The 21,983-nt window shown below is 38.4% G+C and overlaps 3 protein-coding genes and 1 non-coding gene across 10 annotated transcripts; 3 read left to right on the plus strand and 1 right to left on the minus strand.

The window, feature by feature from the left end:
• The first annotated feature begins 2,278 nt into the window (after positions 1 to 2,278).
• Positions 2,279 to 5,734, plus strand: LOC102715903 (probable glycosyltransferase At3g07620). 4 transcript variants are annotated; one of them, XM_015837435.2, is made up of 7 exons: positions 2,279 to 2,612; positions 2,856 to 2,972; positions 3,086 to 3,123; positions 3,205 to 3,283; positions 3,375 to 3,514; positions 4,103 to 4,451; positions 4,595 to 5,734. In XM_015837435.2, exons 1-7 carry the CDS (start codon positions 2,355 to 2,357, stop codon positions 5,273 to 5,275), a joined length of 1,662 nt encoding a protein of 553 aa, XP_015692921.2. In that variant the 5' UTR covers positions 2,279 to 2,354; the 3' UTR covers positions 5,276 to 5,734. The 4 variants fall into 4 exon arrangements, with proteins under 4 accessions (XP_015692921.2, XP_015692925.2, XP_040376926.1 ...); XM_015837439.2 differs by having other exon boundaries at positions 3,208 to 3,283; XM_040520992.1 differs by having other exon boundaries at positions 3,086 to 3,283.
• A 110-nt stretch (positions 5,735 to 5,844) lies between these two features.
• Positions 5,845 to 5,917, plus strand: TRNAE-CUC. Its single transcript has one exon. It is a non-coding gene; the product is annotated as a tRNA-Glu (tRNA).
• Positions 5,918 to 6,058: 141 nt separating this feature from the next.
• Positions 6,059 to 10,338, minus strand: LOC102716179 (protein EXECUTER 2, chloroplastic). Its single transcript, XM_015832610.2, has 11 exons — positions 9,994 to 10,338; positions 9,762 to 9,878; positions 9,593 to 9,658; positions 9,408 to 9,514; positions 9,223 to 9,304; positions 8,401 to 9,111; positions 7,694 to 7,814; positions 7,468 to 7,619; positions 7,321 to 7,395; positions 7,070 to 7,162; positions 6,059 to 6,540 (listed from the first exon to the last, which is right to left on the minus strand). Exons 1-11 carry the CDS (start codon positions 10,240 to 10,242, stop codon positions 6,439 to 6,441), a joined length of 1,875 nt encoding a protein of 624 aa, XP_015688096.1. The 5' UTR covers positions 10,243 to 10,338; the 3' UTR covers positions 6,059 to 6,438.
• A 2,259-nt stretch (positions 10,339 to 12,597) lies between these two features.
• LOC102716464 lies at positions 12,598 to 21,920 on the plus strand. 4 transcript variants are annotated; one of them, XM_015843843.2, is made up of 21 exons: positions 12,598 to 13,132; positions 13,300 to 13,362; positions 13,459 to 13,769; positions 14,037 to 14,133; positions 14,213 to 14,290; positions 14,392 to 14,451; positions 14,539 to 14,643; positions 15,149 to 15,262; positions 15,553 to 15,594; positions 15,792 to 15,899; positions 15,972 to 16,159; positions 16,581 to 16,864; positions 16,946 to 17,067; positions 17,152 to 17,194; positions 17,313 to 17,404; positions 18,475 to 18,523; positions 18,767 to 18,837; positions 18,937 to 19,056; positions 19,648 to 19,736; positions 20,696 to 20,741; positions 21,261 to 21,920. In XM_015843843.2, the coding sequence occupies exons 1-21, from the start codon at positions 13,001 to 13,003 to the stop codon at positions 21,306 to 21,308; spliced, it is 2,262 nt and encodes a 753-aa protein (XP_015699329.1). In that variant the 5' UTR covers positions 12,598 to 13,000; the 3' UTR covers positions 21,309 to 21,920. The 4 variants fall into 4 exon arrangements, with proteins under 4 accessions (XP_015699329.1, XP_006645433.1, XP_015699330.1 ...); XM_006645370.3 differs by having other exon boundaries at positions 15,792 to 15,890; positions 18,934 to 19,056; positions 21,261 to 21,919; XM_015843844.2 differs by having other exon boundaries at positions 12,599 to 13,132; positions 16,952 to 17,067; positions 18,934 to 19,056; positions 21,261 to 21,919.
• The last annotated feature ends 63 nt before the right edge of the window (positions 21,921 to 21,983 follow it).

The raw sequence follows: 21,983 nt of genomic DNA on the forward strand, positions 1-21,983 counted from the left end.
AGCCCAGCCGGACTTTTATATATATAGGAAAATCACCATCGACGTATTTATAAACAGAAAATAATTTATAAATGAAATTTTTGTTACATATTTGTAACGATATAAAAGTCAATTTTGAAAAATAAACTACGATAAAAACCTCAAAATCAATTTTAAATTTAGTGTTAAAAATTTAAATTTTGACTTATAAATATAAGTGATAAGTTATGTGTTTGTCCGATGACTAGTTGCAAGAGATTAGTTAATGGTTGCTACTAACTATCTGATTACATTGTAAATGCTCTAACTAGTGTTTTTACCAGTATGAACGGTAAAGACGAATTAAACAACGATATTTACAGTGTTTTATGACACAAAGAATAAATATCTAGTGTTCTTTTCACTTGTAACCCCACCTTATTCCCCTCGTCGGATGCTAACATGATGGAGGAGGTACGTTGTATCACCACATGTAGGCTGGCCCACGCTAATACCAATTAGGCCAACTACATTGAGCATGGTCCTACCGGGGAAATTTTTTTATTTTTTAAACATTTTTAAGAAATAATTTTATTACACCTTCGGGAAAATATTTCCACCCATGAACCTTTTGGCCACGCCACCAATATTAGCGTGGTCAAACGACTTGCCACGCCATTGTTGGTAACATAGCAGCATTGTCTTGTAATGTCATCGATAATGGCATGGCAAGACTGTCACACCATGCCATGGCATGTCTGAACAGGTGGCGTGATAGCGTTGTCTTGGTCGAAAAGTTTAGTTTTGAAAATATTTTTCTTAGAGGTTTAGTAATAAAATTATTTCTTAAAAATGTTTAAAAAAAAAAATTCCCAACCGAGTTGAAAGACTATTTAATGCTTATTACGGCTGATTACTATCTCCATCTTAAAAAGACTTTATTTTTTTTCTGTATGTAGCGTTTAATCATCCTTCTTATTTAAAAAAATTAAAAAGACTTAAAAAAAATTAGTCATGTGTAAAATCCTACTCATGTTTTATCATCTAGTAACAATAAAAATATTAATCATGAAAAATTAAACAAGATGAAGAATCAAATATTATATGTAAAAACAGAAAAATGATTCATGTTTTATCATCTAGTAACAATAAAAATATTAATCATGAAAAATTAAACAAGATGAAGAATCAAATATTATATGTAAAAACAGAAAAATGATTTATAGATGGATGGAGTATATGAGTTCATTATGGATGTCCTTTTGAAGAGTAGAATGTGAATGTCACACTATCGTCATCATAGTCCATACACTGTTGGCGCGTTCGGCTGGGGCAGGATTATCTGGCGTGGAAAACATATTAATAGATTAATATATAATTAATTAAATATAAAAATATAAAAAATAGATTAATATGATTTTTTAAAAGTAATATTTCTAAAAAAATTTCAAAGTGAAAAACAAGTGAATTTGAGTTTAGTAGTCTGGGAGCCGAATACGACCTGTATGTGGTAAGTACTAATATTCTAATATAAGACATCATTGGTTTTTTATACATGTTTCGACAGTCTTATTCAAAATTGTGAAGATATATAAAATTTTAAGTTTCAATTAAAATATATTTGGTAATAAATCTAATTATGGAAACATTGATAATTACATACTACATCCGTCCCAAAATAAGATTATTTTTCAGTTTTTTTATAAATGTTTTGACTATTCGTCTTATTTGAATTTTTTTACGATTAATATTTTTACTGGATGATAAAGTATGAATAGTGTGTGACTAATTTTTTTAAATTTTTGTACAAATTTTTCAAATAAAACGAATGGTGAAAAGTTGGACACGGAAAAAGAAAAATAAAGTTATTATAGAGGTAGTAAGTTTTTAAATAAGATAAATAATAAAAACATGATAAAAAGTTAATGACATTATCTATTAAAATATGAATACGAAAGTAGTATATCGGGGGAGTATCACCGATTCACCGGCCAATGTATCAATAACAATACGAGGAAAACTCTTTTATATCCTAGAGGAATATCCACTTATTTCTTGGCGGTAATCTAAATAACTATGACATTTTTTAAAAAATATAAAAAAGCTAATAACATATGACTAGACCAATTAAATTTAAATTTCACAAGTTACAATAAATAACAAAACAAATAGGAGTCTGGAAATACTTGTGTTAATAGGAGTTTAGTCGTGCAAATGTAGTGAAAAACAATAATCAGCGTAATTTGGAAGAATTTATGAATTTGAGGCAGAAGGAAGAGAAGGAAAGCAAATCAAGCAAGGGAGGGAAAATGGGGCCGGGGGCAAATGCGTCAATCCACTTCCATCTCCACACTCCCACTTCGCCGTCTCCGATCCTCTCCGGCGCGGCGGCCGAAATGCCGCATCACCCCTCGCCGCTCCCGTACAAGCTCCTCGCTCGGCGCCGCGCGGTGGCCGCCTGCGCCGCCGTCGCGGTGCTCGCGGCAGCCGCGCTCTTGCTGGCCACCCCGGCCACCGACGACCCCACACGCCCCTACCTCGCCGGCTCCCTCCTCGAGAAGGAGCTGGTGGAGGACGCCGCTTCCAGGCGCTTCGTGGACGCCTCCTCGCCCTCTCCGGCCCAACCGCCGCTTCCTTCTTCCCTCCTCCTCGAGGTCTATATGCGCTCAGTTCCTTGTCCTAAAGATTTGAGCTTTCCACCTTCTTAACGCTGATTATGAGTGGGCGCCGTGCTCTACTTGTCAATTTGTCGCCGTTTTTTTTCCCCAATAAACAGTAAATGTGCGTGATTTTGCGATTATGTTGGGTAATTTTAACCAATTTTATTGTACTACTGTTATTGTGGCATGCCAAGATAATCGGGTCAGAGTGCATCATACGGTTTGCTTGTTTTGCAGAATAATTTGCCATCTAAGGTTACAGCAGCCACCTCCATGTTGTTGGTCCCTTCACCTTCTCCAGCCGAAAACTTAGATGATGGTTCCATGGAGGAAACTGAACCTCCAGATTTGAAGGTATCCACATCCTACTCCCTGGCACAACCCCTTTTCTTCATGTTGAACTGTTATCATGCAATATGGATATCCATACATCTAATGGCGTCTAATCAAGGTTTGCTGAACTTTAGGAAAATACACACGCAGAATCAGCCCCCTTTTCCAAGAGGTACATATCTGCACTGGATAGACTCTTTAGCAAATATAACCTCTGGTTTTTAACCTGCTTACTTGTGAAGTCCATTTCCAGTAGTTCTCCTATAAGGAGGTTTGAAATCAACAAAGGACATGACATGAATGACCCTGCAAAGCTTCCCCCAAGGCCAGAGGTTGATGCTTTACACACCTTACAATCTGATGCAAGCTAGTAGTATTTGGAGTAAAAGTGTTAACAATCTTTCTGTTGGCCTGTAAATATAGCAGGCGCCTGTACCTCTTTGGTCAACAGCAGCTGATGAGGAGCTTATATATGCAAAAAAAGGGATCGCTAATGCACCATTGGTGTCCAATGACCCTGATCTACATGCGCCTCTGTTCCAGAATGTGTCTGTCTTTAGGAAGTATGACTGTGGCTTAACTTCATATCAGTTACTCCCTCCGTGACAATATAAGACTTTTCTAGCCTTGCCTAGATTCATACAGATGCTATAGATGCTAATGAATCTAGTCATATATACAAATTATATACACTCATCAATGGATGGCTCTAAACAAGACTAGAAAGTCTTACAATATGAAACGGAGGTAGTAGCTAACAATTGGTGCGTAGCATAGTTCTTATCCATGGATTATTGAGTTGCATGCCCAACTATATGTGAAATAACGTTTTTAGGAAGCAAACAACTTTGTTGTTCCATCTTTTTATCATAAAAGAGAAACAATGTTTTAATTTTGCATATATTTGCTAACGGATAAATTTCCATGGTCATCACGTTACTTTTTCCCACACCCAATTATTTATGGTATTTTTCGTTATTGACTTTGCACCCCATTTTTTCACGTACATTCCTTTTTGTTAGTGTGTGAGTGAAAAGGCTAATAGAGGAAACCTATAATGATAGCCCAAGTTTCTACTATGGTTGTTCTGTTGTTCAATGCTGGTGCATTTGAGAAGATGATTATTTAAATGCCTTTTCTCATGCTTCCAGGAGTTATGAACTGATGGAGAGGCTTCTTAAAGTTTTCATATACCATGATGGAGCAAAACCTATTTTCCATTCACCAGAATTGAAAGGCATTTATGCATCTGAGGGGTGGTTTATGAAACTGATGGAGGGGAACCAACATTTTGTTGTGAGAGATCCAAACAGAGCTCATCTATTCTATCTCCCATATAGCTCTCGTCAGCTAGAGCACAATCTTTATGTGCCTGGGTCAAATACAATTGAGCCATTGTCTATCTTCATAAAAGAATATATAGATTTTATCTCCGCCAAGTTCCCCTATTGGAATAGGACAAAAGGAGCTGACCATTTTTTTGTTGCTTGTCATGACTGGGTACGTTTACTTCCTTGACTGCTTCTCATTGTTGAATGATCGTATCAAACAAGAATATCAGTGAATACACATTTTAGTGAAGGGTGATACTTAATGAGGAAAGAAGCTAACATGCTGTTTCTGACTCTGGTCCTTCCTTGCAGGGACCATACACTACCAAATTGCATGATGAATTGCGAAAAAACACCATTAAAGCTTTATGTAATGCAGATCTCTCAGAAGGAGTTTTCATCCATGGAAGAGATGTATCCCTTCCAGAAACATTTCTTAGATCACCAAGAAGACCATTAAGAGGCATTGGTGGAAAACCTGCTGCAGATAGATCTATCCTAGCCTTCTTCGCAGGACAGATGCATGGACGAGTTCGACCTGTCCTCCTCCAATACTGGGGAGGAAAAGATGCAGACATGAAAATATATGACCGTCTGCCACACAGAATCACTAGGAAGATGAATTATGTTCAGCATATGAAGTCAAGTAAATACTGTGTTTGTCCCATGGGATACGAGGTAAACAGTCCAAGAATAGTTGAGGCAATCTATTATGAGTGTGTTCCAGTGATAATTGCGGACAATTTTGTGCTTCCATTTGACGATGCACTCAATTGGAGCGCATTTTCTGTGGTTGTACCAGAGAAGGATGTACCAAAGCTGAAGCAGATCCTATTGGAAATTCCTGAGGATCGATATATGGATATGCAGTTGAATGTTAAACAGGTGCAGAAGCATTTTCTATGGCATCCAAACCCCATCAAGTATGACATCTTCCACATGATACTACATTCAGTTTGGTCTAGCAGGGTAAATCATATCCAAATGGAGTAGCACTTGTCCCACTTGGCTCATTCTTTTTTTGGCATGGACCTGATCAGCAGCAAGGATTATTATGATCTGGTTCGAATTGTAGTATGATTTTGCAGCTTGTTCATCCAAGAAGGCGCTGAATTGAGATCCTGACATTATTGCTCTAACAGAAGAATCCTGACATATATAGTTGATAGCTGTGTGCTTTAGGAGCTTTCATTTTTCACATTGTTGATTTTTAATATTTAATCAGTTAAACAGAGTGTTTTGGGACCACAGCTGAAGATAGGTATTGTGCTGGCAGTACTGTGAATCTTTTATCTTTCTTTATATTTATTTAAAATATTTCTCTTTGTATTTGGTAGTGTCGATTGCAAATACTAAATCATCTTCTGTGTGTCTGAGATGTTGAGAACCAGAAACACTGTAACTCCGTAAGGAGATGAATTGGTGATAAAAAGAGGATAAGAGATATGAATACTGTGACAACCATTGCTTTGTTCCGTGATCTGTCGTTTGGTTGACGTAACTGGATTGCTGTCGATTTGTATCACGGTCTTGTTAGTTATCAATGACTCCGGTGACAAGACTCCGTTGTAGTCTAGCTGGTTAGGATACTCGGCTCTCACCCGAGAGACCCGGGTTCGAGTCCCGGCAACGGAATTTTTTTTCTTTCATTCTTTGGCCATTCAATGGACCAAGTTCATAGTGTTTTTTCTTTTCTGCCATTCAATGATCACCACTCGGTTGGTACGAGATCAAAATTTAGTAAACAATGTTGCCAGTAGGAAATCAGGTAGTAACTGGATCGAAAGACAAGACTTTATTTATCTGTAACATCCAGATAATACAAAACTTTCCCATCCTTCATTATTAGGCAAAACCGAATACAAAATGGGTCACAAAATATATCTATACCACGTCATCTAAGATCCTAACATGATCTCATATGACAGCTCCAGTATTCCAACAGACCAAAATGGCCAGCTCTCTTATAACCCTGGTAAAGGTTAAACAGGTCAGCTCCTCTCAAATAGGAGCTGACTAAAGGAAGCAGGCAGTTCAGGGTTCCAGGAAGCTCGGAACATGACGGGGCATCTATACGTTTCACTTGAAATCGGGTCAGCTTCTGTCTGTACTCATGCAATTTGCATGTGAGAACAGCTCAATTCAGCATAATCTCATCACTCTGGAAGTTTAAGCCGGTCAAAGAGAACCAAGAAACTCTGCTCAGGCACGCTATACAGGAAACCAAGCTCCGCACCTCCAAGGTGTGGGATCGTGCTCTGCAAATGAATTAGACACAGATTATCAGGGGTGATGTTGTAGAGGGAACTTAAACAAAATCATTGTTATCAGCAGGGTTGGGTAGATGAGTAGATTAATGTAAATTGCATCGACAAATTCTGGAGATTTTGATATGCAAACACATTTTGTCCAGCTTATAATTTGCAAAAGAAAATGGTCTATACTGTTAGACTTCTCAAGTACCGTATACCAACTTTGGTTATTCCCAGATCTCCAGATCAAGATCCAAAACAAAATTCAAGAAAGCTTGTAGCACCAAAGATGCACTGGAAATCAGAACATTCTTCACAAGCATATGCCTATTGGTGATACAATTTCATATCCTAAAACTTCCAATGATGAAGAAGGTATTTAGCGTTCACAACTATAAACGGCATGTTCAGTTGTGCCATGTTTTTCACTCAGATTAACGAGCAGTGCTCAAAGAAGCCACATTAAGCAATGTTACAGTCAGCATTTTAAATCTATTTTAAGAACATTGCACCTACAAAAAAGGAACAATTTTACCTTGCCGTTCAGAACCAATAGCTCACCATCCACCCACCGGGGATTTTTGAATCCAGGCTGTGCAATTCTCCCTTGACCTTTATAGCTAGCAATCTACACGATTGAAAAGTTCATTGGAAAATAATGTATGTTACATATTACCCAGAAGAAGCTGTTAATATACACGGAAGAAAAGCAGATTATATGCCAGACAGTGTAACAACCAAATCAAAACAATAATTAAATCATTTTTGGTATTAAATAGAAATTACCACACCAAATTCTTCTGGGTATGCACCACGGTTCTCAAGACGTTTGCCCTTCCCAATCTTAGCCCGAAAGGTTATCTGCATTAAACATAATTCATTAGAAACATGACCAGCTTGTTTATGGTAACATAAAAAAATAAGCCTGCAAACCTGTCCAGCAGGGACACTCAGATCACCAGTCAACTTTAGTGCTTCAACATACTCAAAAAACTCCACTTCATCTGTACTGTTCCAATGGCCAAACTTTCGACGGAGCTGCACAACTTCTGGTCCATATGGACTAAATGCTCCCACATAGAGACCTACATGTGCACCAGGAATCCATCAGTCAAAGCAGAGAAAACAGCATGTCATCCATTTAAGTGAGAAGCATTACCACTAAATGGATCTGAGCCGTTACTGTCAGTAATGATCCTGTTGAAAATTGTACTCTCGGTCAGCTTGACTCGAGCCTTGCTGAGGGTAAGCTTTAAGAGCTCTTGTACTTCTTTATTTATCTGCAGTGGATCCATCATTTCACAGTTAACTTGATCGCATGAAAGAAAACACAGATTAGATAACTAGGGACAGTGGAGAGTTGATGGTTACCATCACAAGTGGATCAAGTTAAAATAGACTACATAGATAGAATGGGTCAAACAGTAGGATCCTTGATGCTTATAAACTAAGATACTTTTTAAATCTCTTGATACTATTCAACTAATCCCTCTGGTTATGAAAGAAGGAGGTTTTGCACGGAAAGATGTCATTAATAAGTATTGTTGGTTACAACATCATCCCTCTTTAATCACCTACAATTAATTGCACTAATTGCAGCCCAAATGTTGCCCCGCACCATGGCCAGCCATGCACGAAAAATACTTTACAAAATTATAATTAAGAGGGGGACATTAGTGTCCAAACAAGGCAAAAACATGTTCTGTGCCATTCTTTTGTGCACTTTCTCAGAAAGGCTAGAACAACTTTCTTTGCTGACTGGTGGGAGTAATTATGAAAACTTCAATATAAAAAAGCATATCGCAATACATACTCTAAACTCCACCAGATATATATAGTACATAGCTAAACCAGTGTTATTCTCACCTTCGAAGAACTCTTGGTCGTTCCCCATAATGCCTTCGCAACATCAGAAGGCATAAGTTCCGATGCTAATTTGGCAGCCATATCAGCAACTTTCTGCTTTGCAGCCTTTGTTTCAGCCAGATCCCGATCAGAACCTTTTCCAGGAATGTAAAGTTCGAAGGAATCCTTTTCCAAATTATAAATTTCAGCTGGAACTCGAACATATGATTTTGCTCCAGCATCCTCCTTGTTGTGAACCACTCCACTAATGAAAAGCTTCATTTCTGGACTTTTACTATCTTCAGCTGAGTCTGAATCTCCATCGGGAACATCATCCTGCTGAAGCTCCTCAGTGGTAGAATCTTCCAATGAGTTCTCTGACGTGCTCTTCACATCATCTTGCACTAATTCTTCTGATGAATCTGCAGCTAATTCAGCTTCCTCAGACACATCTACATTTATTACTTGAACTTTGAATTCAGGAATTCGAGACTTGAAGAAATTCAAAACACTTTTCAACCCTTCAACACTACTATCCTTAGTGCTACCAACATCTTGTTCTTTATCCTCAGTGTCTTTATCTCCCTTTAATGAATTATCTGTATTTGCTTCCTCTGTAACGCCCTCAGATATAGCACTACTTTCCAGTGAGCTTTCATTCTCTGCCTTAGCTGGACTTTCTGCAGCTGCTGATGTGCTTGAAGTGCCTTTTGTTGGTCGCATGTGCACAACCTGTCTAAAATTTTCGTAAATACAAATATCACACCTAAGACATAACGTAGGTTTTCTTTTCTTAATTGCATAAAGGTTGTATGCAGCCTAATATCAGTTTCATCAGTGCACCTTCATTGTATATGTTTCATCGTCATCTCTGATGAGGAAGATTTCAAATAATGGAGTCCCTGAAGATGCAGTAACCAATTGCCTACAGGGAGGATGCATTCAATAAGCATTAATCATAGAACACCTAGACAAAACTCACTTGGCTGTAGCATATTTTGCAAATAGCCATAAACAAACAAATCTACCTCGGGCTGTAGCTCTTAGCCACATATCTCCCAACACCGGGGGTTATCCGTACGATTCTCCCAATCGAATCATCTGTATCCTTAGCGTATCCCACCCACCAACCTACCTGGAAAGTAAGTCGTTAGAATGCATCCATAATAATACACTTGTGTGTGATCTGTTAGAGATAACTCAATTGAATTACCAAGTTGGTTCTGGCAAGCTTTGTCAACCTAGAGGCGTCCTGATACCGCTGTTCCTCTATGGCAATCTACGGGAATGGACATATATATGTACAACAGTGAGATATGAGACGAGAAGAAATCCTCAATCCGGGATCGATGATTCGGTGGTGAGTGCATAGACAGTAGTACCTTGAGCTCGGACATGACCTGGGCGACGGCGTCGTTGCCCGTGGCCTCGAGGATGGCCTTCTTGAGATTGGCGGCCTCGGAGAAGTCCTCGTTGTCGACGGCCTCCTCGAGCTGGAACTGCTCAGAGTCGCAGCAGAAGACAGATTAGATTAGATTAGATTAGATTGGATTTGATTGAAATGGATTGGGTGGGGGACGGGGGAGGAAGTGGAGATTAGGATGGGAAGGGTACCTTGAGGAGGGAGGCGTAGCTCTCGGCCTGGTCGACCTCGGCGAAGTGGCGGCTCCAGCGTGTCCAGTCCCAGGTGGAGGGCGAGGCGGAGGCGGAGGCGGTGCAGCGGCAGGCGGCGGAGGAGGAGCGGCGGGCGGAGGCGGAGTAGGAGTAGGAGTAGGATGGAAGGTGCGCGGCGGAGGGAGGCGAGCGGAGGGGCGGGCGCGCCGCCGGCGGCGAGGCGCACGCGGTGGCCGTTGTTGCGGACATGGCCGGTCGACGATCGGTGACGTCCCCGCCGCGCGTTCCAGAGATAAGGCCCGATTTGCTCCGCCTGCCTGACAACTGGGCCCCACCTCCTCTCCCTTTTCCTCTCCTTTATTACAGAAGCTAGGCTAGTTAGAGTGGAGCAAATTCAACCGTGCAAGTCACTGTTCGCTTCGAGTGCATTTCACGTTCTAACATAATACATGGTGGTTGGATTCTGGGATTTTTTTTTCCTCCCATCGAATGTTTAGATGTTAATTAGGAGTATTAAATATAAACTGATAATAAAACTAACTGTATAAATAAATACTATTTTATTAGGCAATTTTTTAGCCTAATTAAGCCACGATTAGCAAATGTTTACTGTAGCATCACGTTCATTAATCATAGACTAATTAGGCTCAATAGATTCGTCTCGTGAAATAGTCCAGAGTATAGGGTGAATTTTATTAATAGTCTATATTTAATACTTTTAATTAGTGTCTAAACATTGGATGTGATAGTGACTAAACAAAGTTCTATATTATCCAAACAGGCTCACTCCTAGTATTAGTGTACCTTTTTTTGGGAAACATCAGTATTTAAGTACTTTTCTTTTCTATTTTTTAATAAATAAATACATATTCAAGTAAAACTCCATATTACACATATGATAGGTCACGACTAATCGCCTATCGCATTCGCACTATCATATTTTGTATTGGTGTAATAGCTATAACCATGGTTTTTGTTTCTCGTTCATAAGTATCTTTGTGATTTATTATTTTTCATATTTTGGAAATATTCATCAACATGCTAACCATTAATGGACACTAATCATGTAACCATTAATGATGCTAAAAAAGATTATAAGAACCATCAGACCTTGTACGACGTTCAGACGAGTCTTTTCTCTATTGCGGGATTTGTGCTACTTATTGTTACAGTGTAGAAAATATGCATAAATTAGGTTCATTATGTTTACAGATGGTATATGCTTGAAGCCGACAACATTGTCCATACATTTAGGTTTTGTTATTTTCACCGGATTATTTCTCGACTTTCGTGTATATGCATCCCGAACTACTGCCATATCATATTTCTAAAGTAAATAGAATAACATAGCTCAAAAATTATTTCGGCCTACCAACCGGGGAGGACCCTCGCTGTTTCACTCTGACCTTTTCCCTTCCGCAACTCTCTCAACTCAAGTGATAATAATGCATCCAAAGATTAAAGGTGATAACAATGGAGTATGCATGCCTCACGTTTACATTGATCAAAGTAGTATGTTTGTTGTTGTGTGCAATATGCATGCTCTAAAAAAAGTACTCCCTCCGCTTTAAGATGTTTGACTTTTTTGCTTTCAATATTCAATCACTTATCTTATTAAAAAAATATAGAAATATCATTTATTTTGCTTGTTACTTACTTTATTATAAAAAAAACTTTAAGCATAAATTATCATTTTGTATATTTGTGCTAAATTTTTAAATAAGACGAATGATCAAATGTTGTAACCAAAAAAATTAAACATCTTACATTATGAAAACGGAAATGGTAGAAAGTAGTTGCACACGAGTTGACTCGTAGGCTGGTATTCATGTATAAGATAAAATCTGAATTTTTAATTTTAAATGTAAAATCGATTTTAAGGTTTCACCAAAGTTTATTTTACATATCGACTTTTACATCGTTAAGAATACAAATATTAAAGTTTTATTCATAAATTATGTTTTGTTTGCAAATATGACGTACCAATCACCCTCGTTATATGGGACCACATAACATATTTATGTACCTCCAAAGATGGAAAAGTAGTTTAATAATAAAACAGAATAAAAGTAAACATATACTATTCTCTTTGAGAAAAACAAAAAGAACTTCTTTTTATGGGATATATGCTGTGCTTTCAGTTAATAAATCCACAGTTTTTGATCCACTTCGCTCTTGGTGTTTGATGTTTACTTTGTGTCTATCAATTGTATAAATAAAACTAGAATTCTAAAAGTTGTTTTTAGAGTTTCAATCACTAGCCCTAGTGCTTTCTTGGAACTATACCCATGGCATGTTTCTGGTTGAATTAAATCGAAATCTACATATGTGTGATAACTTCATTACTTACATAAACATGCAGCTTTATGGTATTTTATTCGACAATTTTCTAATAAATGTAGTGTTACCTATATGGTAAAATAGTTTTACCATGCATCCTTTTTTAGATTCTATAGCTTAATGACAGGTTAGCTTCTCTAGGCTCCATCGTTTCAGAGATGCAATTGTTTATAAGCTAAAATTTAAATTTTAGAACTTTATTTTGAACTTGATTTTGTTTCATTATGAACACATTTCGCTTTTGAGTCACTATGAACACGTATATAAAAGTTTTACTTGCAAATCATTTTTCGTTTGTAAAAACGCATTTTCACTTATTCCTCCAAAAAGCGAAACGATGGGAGCCTCTAGCTCCAACTCCAGATCCAAATTTCCAAAAAAAAAAATGGCCTCAAAAAAATTCCTAAAAAAATCAAACCCAAATTTCCTCAAAATGAAAAATAAAAAAAAATCCAGATCCAAATCGAAAAATCGAAAGCGAGGAGTCGGAGTCATCGTCTTCGTCTTCCTCGTGAGGAGGCCGCGCCCACCACCACCTCCACCTCCACCTCGGCCCGCCGCCTTCAATTTCCCGTGACACACACGGAACTCTGACCACTTCCACTTCCACTCCTACTCCTTCCTCCTCCTACTCCTTGAGAGAGCAGAGAGCAGAGAGCAGGTTGTGATGGACGACGCCCTCGCGGCCCGCCTAGCCGCGGCCTCCGTCTCCGACCACCCTCCCCCCTCCACCAACGCTGAGCACCTCATCCACGTCATGCGCGCCGTCGAGGGCGCCGAGGCCACCATCCGCAACCAGGTACCTCTATCCTCTTTCTCTCTTTTTTTTCCCACTTAATTTCCAATTTTGCTCTACCAACCAATCTCAATCTCCCTAGAGGCTAGAGTTTCCCTCTCCCTCCTGCGCTAAATTCCCAGGTCGTACAGTGCTAGTAGCTGATTTTGTCTTTCCCTGTTTTGCTATAGTTGGAAGAGAACAATCGCCTCAAGGAGCAACTGTTGCAGAAAACCCGGCAGCTGGAGAGGATCGTAAGAGTTCTATCTGCTACTGTACTACCAGCATCTCTTTAGTTTCCTGTATGCACAACAAATTTGTCTCACTCTTTCGTATCGTTCCCGGGTCAGCGGGAAGATGCTGCATCCCAATCTTCTTCAGCTGGAGTAGCCCAGGACCGCCGTGAATTCATTCCTACCAAGGTGGATGCATCAAGGTCACCTACCTCTTCAGAAAACTCCCGGACCACCTCTATGCTTCACCAGAATGGAGCATTGGAAACTGGAGAGTCTTCAATGCAGCAATCCATCAGACAAAAGTACCCCGACGGTGCCCAATCTAATGGAGCATCTAAAAGGTCATCAGGGGAGCAGCCTGCTTTCGACACTGCCGCAATCTCACACTTCTCTACTCCATCCTCTCGTTCCATTTCTCCTACAAGGTAACTCATTACACTCCATGAATATCCCCTAATATATCTCTCACAGAGGGAAAGACTATAGGGGATTTTCCCGCGCAAAATTGCGGGCTAGTTGAATTGGATTTGATAAAAAAAATCTTAACTACTATTTCCATATATGCAATTATATATAATAGATAGACAGATTTGATAATTTTATGCCAACAAAATGAGCGTGATGACTTTTTCCAAGCTATCTTTATAATACGTCTGTAATATCCTGACAAAATAACCGCCCTTTCCATGCAGGCATAGAAAGGAAGGAGAGTATGATGCTAGATCGAACCTAGCTGGACAGGGGTTATTGCCTGCTCCGGAGACGGCCTCAAACTTGTCATGGAAGCAGGTCAGTATAAGTTGCTTCAAAACACCATATGCGTCTATATGATCCCATCGTCCCTAATGAAGATAATTCTCCTACGCAGGACCTTACTGCTAAGATCAAAGAAAATGAGGAAGAGATTACACAGTTAAGAAAACATCTTGCTGACTACTCAGTGAAGGTGACCTTCTTTTCTTTCTTTTTGTTACATCTTTTCTGTACTTCTTTTCTGTTGCCTTCCCTCTTCCTATCTTGTACCTGACTACATAGTATCCCTGACAGCAATCTCAAATCCTCAGTGATAAATATATGTTGGAAAGGCGCATTGCTCAAATGCGGATGGTAGGGCATTTCTTTTATCATAAACCATTAGTCCCTTGGAGCGAGTAGTGGGTGTATCATAGTTATTTTAATAGTACTTTTTTTCAGGCATTCGATCAGCAGCAACAAGATTTGATTGAGGCAGCATCAAAATCTTTATCATATAGACAAGACATTATTGAGGAAAACATCCGTCTGACATATGCAGTGCAGGTAGTTTCCTGTCACCAGAAATATCTGTTAAATTCGTCTGTGTTATATTAGTCTGAAGCCTGTTATGCATTTTGTTTCCAGTCATACTTCGATAATTTTCTGCAAAATGTGAAAAATGCGCAAAAATCATCATAACAACTGTAGTGCATTAATGAATGTTGATTTCTGTGCTTATTGTGTTATAGCTCAAATTTGTTTTAGGAACGCAATGCAGAATGATATAATTGATTTTTATCCATATATTTACAAGCACGGTTTTTAGGAACAGCCTTTTGATGTTCTTGACAATGGGTTTTTCCTGTTGTCTGTACTAAGTACCAAGGTAATATTTGAAAATTTCTGTTTATACCTCTGTCCCTATGGGTTCAGCGGTAGGACCATTCATTGCCTTGGTGACATTCATTTTGGATATATGCAGCTGTTACTATAGGGTAAATCAGGGCTTGGAGTTAGATTTGAGTTGCACTTTCATACTGTACTGAGTTTTGCTTATTTTACTACGTAGGCTGCGCAACAAGAAAGGACAACTTTCATATCTTCGTTGCTGCCTCTTCTGTCTGAATATGAAAACCTGCAGCCTTCTGTTCTTGATGCTCAATCCATCGTTAGTAATTTGAAGGTATGCTCTGTTTTTTTGGTACTTTTCTGCTGTTAAGCAAGGGCAATGTCGTTTACATTAGCAACTACAGTATGAATTTTATTACTGAATGCAGCAAAGAGGGGGGGGGGGGGTCGGGGGAATGATATTAATTCCATCCAAAAAAACCTTACTTTTGTTTTTGGCAAAAGCAACTTAAGATTTTTTTTAAAAAAAATAAAATTCATAACGCACGATCAAGACATCAAGTCGCTTCTGTTCTTGTACCTTACTGAGTTGACTTTTCACCAAATATGTCCATTTATCTGCAGGTTTTGTTTAAGCATTTGCAGGAGCAACTTATTATTACTGAGGTGAGTCTCAATAAACTAAAGCAAATATGCATTTACCTTTTCCCATTAAGAAAGAAAAGCAATTCATTTTCAGAGCCACAGGGGGCGAGCAGTGCAAGTGTACCCAATAGTGGTCCCCTTGTGCTTGCAAGCCTTGCTGCCGAAGATTTTCTGACTGAGCTTTGAAGTTTCCTTCTGTGCAAATTTAAATGGTGCAGGAGAAATTAAAGGAGTCACGTTATCAGGTTACTCCATGGCAAACTGATTTAGTGAATAATGGCACTCTTCCTGCTACGGATCCTCTTGGAAAAGCATTGGTGACTTCAGTACGGCACTATACTCCTTAAGTCCTTGTCATAACTATTGCAGAACATTCTCTAACCTACTTACCTTTTTAGAGCAAAAGCAACCTCGATATTGTGCCCCAGACACCGTACCCTCACATACAATCTCCAATGTCTTCCCCTGTTCAAGTTAGAGGTGATTGGGGTGTAGCAGGGAACAAAAACTGTCAAGTTATTCCAACTGATGTTCCTCCAAGAAATGTAGATCGTGATGACATGGGAAGAAACTCTCTTTCAAGCAGGTAGTGCCTCTTCTTTAAGTGCTTAATACTGTACTTTCCTGACTGACTTACTGACTTTATGTTCTCTACCAGTGTTGCGCATGATGAAATAATTTCATGCTTATGATGGCAACTACTGATTGCCTGGACTTGACCTATGTAATAAGCTAGCAGTTACTTGTAATCATTACTTGACCTGCTTTTACTAGTTTCTGAAATGTAACACTCTATTTTCTTGCGTACGCTACAATCATGAAAAATTCGGGAATGTGGGAAGTTGCTATAGGAACATTTCATTTGTTTTTATATTGTTGCTACATTACTTAAACATACCTAAACTGTTTTTGAGGAAGATTCAATACAGTTTTTTCTAATCATTAATTTTATTATTGTATTGAGGCATTACAAGTACACTAAATGTTTTATAATTTATATTTAACAGCAACAAGTTCAGGAGGGATGTTTCTGCTCAAGTATCTCAGCATGATCCACAATCTGCCCAGTTGGACTTTGAGACCCAGGGTCAAAACCCAGCATTCAAGCACCTTGGTAGAACTGATGTATCAGATGGTTCTGAGGGTGTTGAAGCCCAACATGCACGAGAGCCTTCTGCTCATTGGGGTCATGGAGACTCAGCTAATTTGGTATCTGGCATTGAGGACACAAACCCTTCATATCCCTATCTTCCTACTGTTCTCGAAGAACCTGGGTCTTCTTTCTCTGAAGGTAATTACTATTAAAATGAGTTTATATTTGTTTAACACTGTATGCAATCTGATGATATATTCCTCTTTTATGAATACGTAGCTGCAGAGGATGATCCACTGCCAGGCATAGAGGGGCTTCGAATCACAGGTGAAGCTTTTCCTGGACGAGAACTCCAAGCAAGTGGGTTCTCCACAAATGGAACCACAAGTTGTAATTTTGAGGTGCTCTTTGTAGTTCTTGTCATTCCACATTCTGAATAAAAGAACTTCTCTATCTTGTATCATTCAGTATTTTCCTTTGTGCAGTGGGTGCGCCATTTAGAAGATGGCTCCGTAAATTTCATAGAAGGTACATTTTTTGATCACTATCATCCAGGAAGTGAACTTAGCTCTGTGGGCTTGTTCCTTGAATTAGGATTTCATGATTTTTAAGAAAGTTGTGAAATAAATGTTTTCTGTTGGCATAGGAGCAAGGCAACCTAACTATTTGGTTACTGCCGATGACGTGGACACTTTACTAGCTATTGAAGTACAGCCCCTTGATGATAGAAAAAGGAAGGTAATTATTTTGTAATGTGCTGATTTTTATGTGTGATGTAGCATTCCCAAACACCTCTGGAAATTATGAGGCTATATATCTTTTTTGTGCCTCCTAAAATGACACAAAGGAGAACACTAGCTATTTAATTATGTTTTATTAGTGTGCCTATCTTTTCTATGCCCCCTAAAATGACAATAAGGTCTACACTAGCTGTTTAGCATCCTTCACTCCATGGATTCAGGGAGACAAGAAAAGGTGCATCTACCTTACAGGATTGAACTTAAAATACAATAAGAAAACATTACATTCAAGAGTGCTCTCTTAATGAGGCATTTATATAATTCTATTTCTTGAATGCTACTCAACCCAACACTTTACTTCTTTTATGGAAATCACCAAACAAAACAGATGGCCGTTCTGTATTTCTCTTTTTGCTCATTTACCAATTAGGTCCCAGATCAGATTACCCCAGGACACTATGACCTCTACATGTTTCTGGTTGCTGTCAATACTGACTTTGATTTTGGTTTTCTATTTATAGTTTATTGAAACTTTCAAATTTCACGTTCTCCTAAGCACCCTGAACTATGATACTGTTGACCTTACAAACCTAAACCCTCAGAATTATCTGAACAGTTCCTTATCCCTGAAACAATCCTGGTTTTCACTGATAATCTCTTACTGTATTTCTAGTTTTATCCTCCATCAAAAACTTCTCTTGTATACAAAAATCACCAACGTGTCAGCACAAACCAGGTGGTTTGGGGGCTAAGGAGTACTTTAGACTGTTTGAGTTTAGGGTTGCAAAGTAGATTTCATATTTCATGGTGAATTAGACAATCTGAAAGTTCATGGTTTTGATTTGGACCTTTTCCTTTATGTTTGTGGAGATCCAGAGTGCTAGTGAATGATACATAACCCCACCATTGGTATTTAGTGAGTTTATTTGTTTGGAATCGCTGGGATATCATGTAAAATGAGTTACGTAGCAAGTCTGCTGCACTGTTAAATTTCTTATGATCGAACTGATTTTCCATTATTATTTACAGCGTTAAAATTTGGTCTTCTGTTTGAGTTTCCTATTGCAGGGGGAAATTGTAAGGTTTTACGCTAACGATCAAAGAAAAATTACTTGTGGTGAGTATATGGAACCTTTAATTCTCAAAAGAGTGATTCATTCTGATGATAGAGCATATGGCATATTTCCACTCTACTAAAGGGAGTACTGGATCGTCTATATAACTAATTACCAAAAAAGTTGTACTTATGATATTTTGGTTTAAGTAATACAAGTTCGTCAACTGTGATAATTATTTAAAATAAGTAGCAGTAGTACATGATTTGCACTCAACCAACTTTGGCTAACCATCTTCAATGCAGATCCTGAAACAAAGGAGTTTATCAAGAGAACTCTTGAAATTGGGCATATGTCTTATGAAGTCCAACTACCTGTATGTTCTATATTACTTAGAATTATCCATCAAAAGCATTCTCACTACTTTCTTCTGATTTCATGCAATTATTTCAAATGTTAAATCTTCTTATAGCAGGTGAAGTTTTTAGATATGTGGGAACCGGCTGTTTTGGCAATAAAGAGGGAAGGTTACAGCATTAAATGTAATGGTCAACGAGGCGTGGTTCTCACAGAGAAATTTCAGCAAGCAACTTCTGTATGTCCTTATTCCTTAGCAGCACTTCATTTCTGAATTTTAGGAATTAGATATCAAACTATCAGCTCCTTCATTACCTGGGTAGCATATTGATTCCCCCCCCCCCCCCACCCCAAAAAAAAAAAGAAAATGATGGAAATAAACGAGTGGTTTTTTGTCCCTTATGGTTTCAAAGTCTCAGATTTATTAGTCTGAGATATGGCCAGACCGCTATATTACACTATCTAGACAAACTTTGTGTTGTTTGATGCCAGTATCTCTTAGCTATACATGAAAAAAGAAATGTAAAGAGTCGGTCTTCAGGAAGTCGGAACAGACAATCTTTTTTCCTGATGAATTGTCTTCTTCACAAGCTTGGTGGAGCTACACAGAAAAATGTGAACAGCACAGTTCAAATAAATTGAGCACATAAGTATGATACTGCACACAAAACTATGTTTGTCGACAAATTATCTCTGATAATAAATCTTCCCTGCTGTTTGCTAATTAACCTTCTCATTGTTTTGTTCTGCAATTATGTTTTTAATCATTGCTGTAGAGATCAAAAAAATGTGGTATGATGGACACCAACTTTTGTACTGTCTTTTCCAGATTAATATTCCTTACGGGTGTCCAACAGAGTTCCTGATTACATCTGCTGATGGTACTGAATATAATTTAAAGCCAGCAGAAAATACAATGTGAGTAACAAATCGAGCTAGTATTCCCCTCGTTATCACATTTCAAGTATAATTTCATGAAAAAAATTCAACATTTCAAGTATAGTTTCTATGAATAAGTTATCATTTGATGCACAGATGTGCTCCTGTTTTAGCAGCAGGGCTCCCCCCCCCCCTAGCCCCCACCCACCCAACCACTGTTTGAAATAACTGTATTCCTGTCTCCCCTACACATCAACTGTTGGTCGCCACTTCTTAAATATCAGTGTTAAAATATGCTGCATATGTGTAATAGTTAGTACTTCTTAAGACTTGAGAGGGATGCCACAAAGCCAGCAGTGCCAGAATGGCAGCTCATCAATCTTTTTAAAAAGTCCTTGTTTTCATTAATTTGGTCTACCAATTACCGTAGCTGTCTGATCTGGCGTGCGTGAGCCAAACTGACCATCACATGTCCCAGTTTGTGCATTCTTGTATCTTTTACAGCATGATATACATCCCTTCTAAGCATGATCTCTGGAAGTTTATACCTTAGATCAATTGAACGCCCTGCCCTTAGCCTATGACTTTATTACTGCTGTGTTTATTTTAGATTAACTGGAGGATTTCCCGCTCAATTTTGCACGGGCTAGTTGAATTAGATTTGTTATGCAACTTTTAGCTCCTATTTCAATGTACAAAGTTATATTTTGTATACTATATATATATATAAGTAGAACTGTAATTAATATACAAATCTTATCTTCCGTTTCCATAGATACAATTGTAATTTGTATACAACCATTGCTACCAATCAATACTGTTACAATTTCTCTAACGCATAGATTTTATTCTTTTTCACAATCATGGTGGTAATTTCTAGGCCTCTAGAGCAAACGTGCTGGCTTCTTTTTGAGCTATCTTTTTAATTTTGTAGATATATGCCAATCATAATGAACATGCATAAATTATTGCTCATCTTATGTTTTCCAATTTTGCAGGTCACGGGATACTATTGTTTTGGTTTTAAGATTGTTCAGATTTATGGTATGAGCTCATTATCTCTTGTACAAGGCATATACTCCCTCCCGTCATTAATGTTTTTTGTTAGGACAAAGAGTTGTAGTCAAAACAAAGCTAATTTGCATGTCTGAAACGTCATATATAAATGACTGGAGGTAGTATTAGGACACCACTTCATTATCTTGTCTTCATTCAACATCATCAATTGAGCCATCATATGGTGATGGCCCTCCACTCTATTCAAGTTCATAATTGTGCATTATTGACGATTAGCATGTTTGAAGGACCCACACTAGCACCTCATTTTTTAAAAAAGAGAGAAGTACGCTATCAGTATTCAGTACTCACTTCGAGTCATCATGTTTTTATTGAGCTGGTGTTGTCGAAATCCTTTTCTTGTGTTTTTCCTGAAGGTAGCATATTTGAATGGTGACTAACAGATATAGCCAGAGCCAAGGATTAGCTTCCTTATTGTGCACCCTTCATGAGAATATGTCGTGTCGTGCTCCTTCAACACTTATGTGAAACATCTGCATTTTGCAGGCGGTTGAGAAGAGGAGAGGAAGGAAAAAGAGCCTTTTCTTCAAGTAGGTTTGGCTCCAATAACATGGAGAATACTTGTTTGTATTCATAATTGAGTGGAATTTCCTGTAGGAGTGCTGGGTGATTCATATTCTTTCTGCTGTAAAGTTCCATAGGCGATTCAAACCCAAGGGCCCCAGACGATGGGAGTTTTTTCCTTCTTCCTTTTAGAAACTTGAGTAGTGTCATTGTAAGGGATGCAAGCGTGCCGCTGGGTAGAATTGAAGCTATTCATACTAATAATAGGCAAGGCCATCATCATCAGTTCATGGGTTATTTGTTACTTCCAACGAGCTTGAAATTTTTGAAGATGGTGCATTTGTATATTATATATGTGCTGTGTAATTATAAATCGAAGTAGAGTAGCTTTAATTTGGCGATAGCAGACATAGTTAAGATACTTCTGATGGTAGTAACATTAAGGAGAATACTGGCTGAATGTGAAAGCCTTTTGGCACAATGGAAGTTGCTCCTACTAATTGAAAGGTGACAAGTGGAACCTACACGCATGCGGTATCGCGTACGGCTGCAAACAATATCGGCGTCAGTAAGCCGCATCTGTTCGTGAATTAATTAGTCAATAAATTTCTCTGTTTTAATTTCATTTCCCTCTGCTGTCATGGACTTGTAGAGTGCAACAGGATTAGTATGACATTTCAATCCTTATTTTAATTTGTGCTATCA

The sequence above is a fragment of the Oryza brachyantha genome, chromosome 1 (genome assembly GCF_000231095.2).
Source record: "Oryza brachyantha chromosome 1, ObraRS2, whole genome shotgun sequence".
NCBI lineage: Eukaryota > Viridiplantae > Streptophyta > Magnoliopsida > Poales > Poaceae > Oryza > Oryza brachyantha.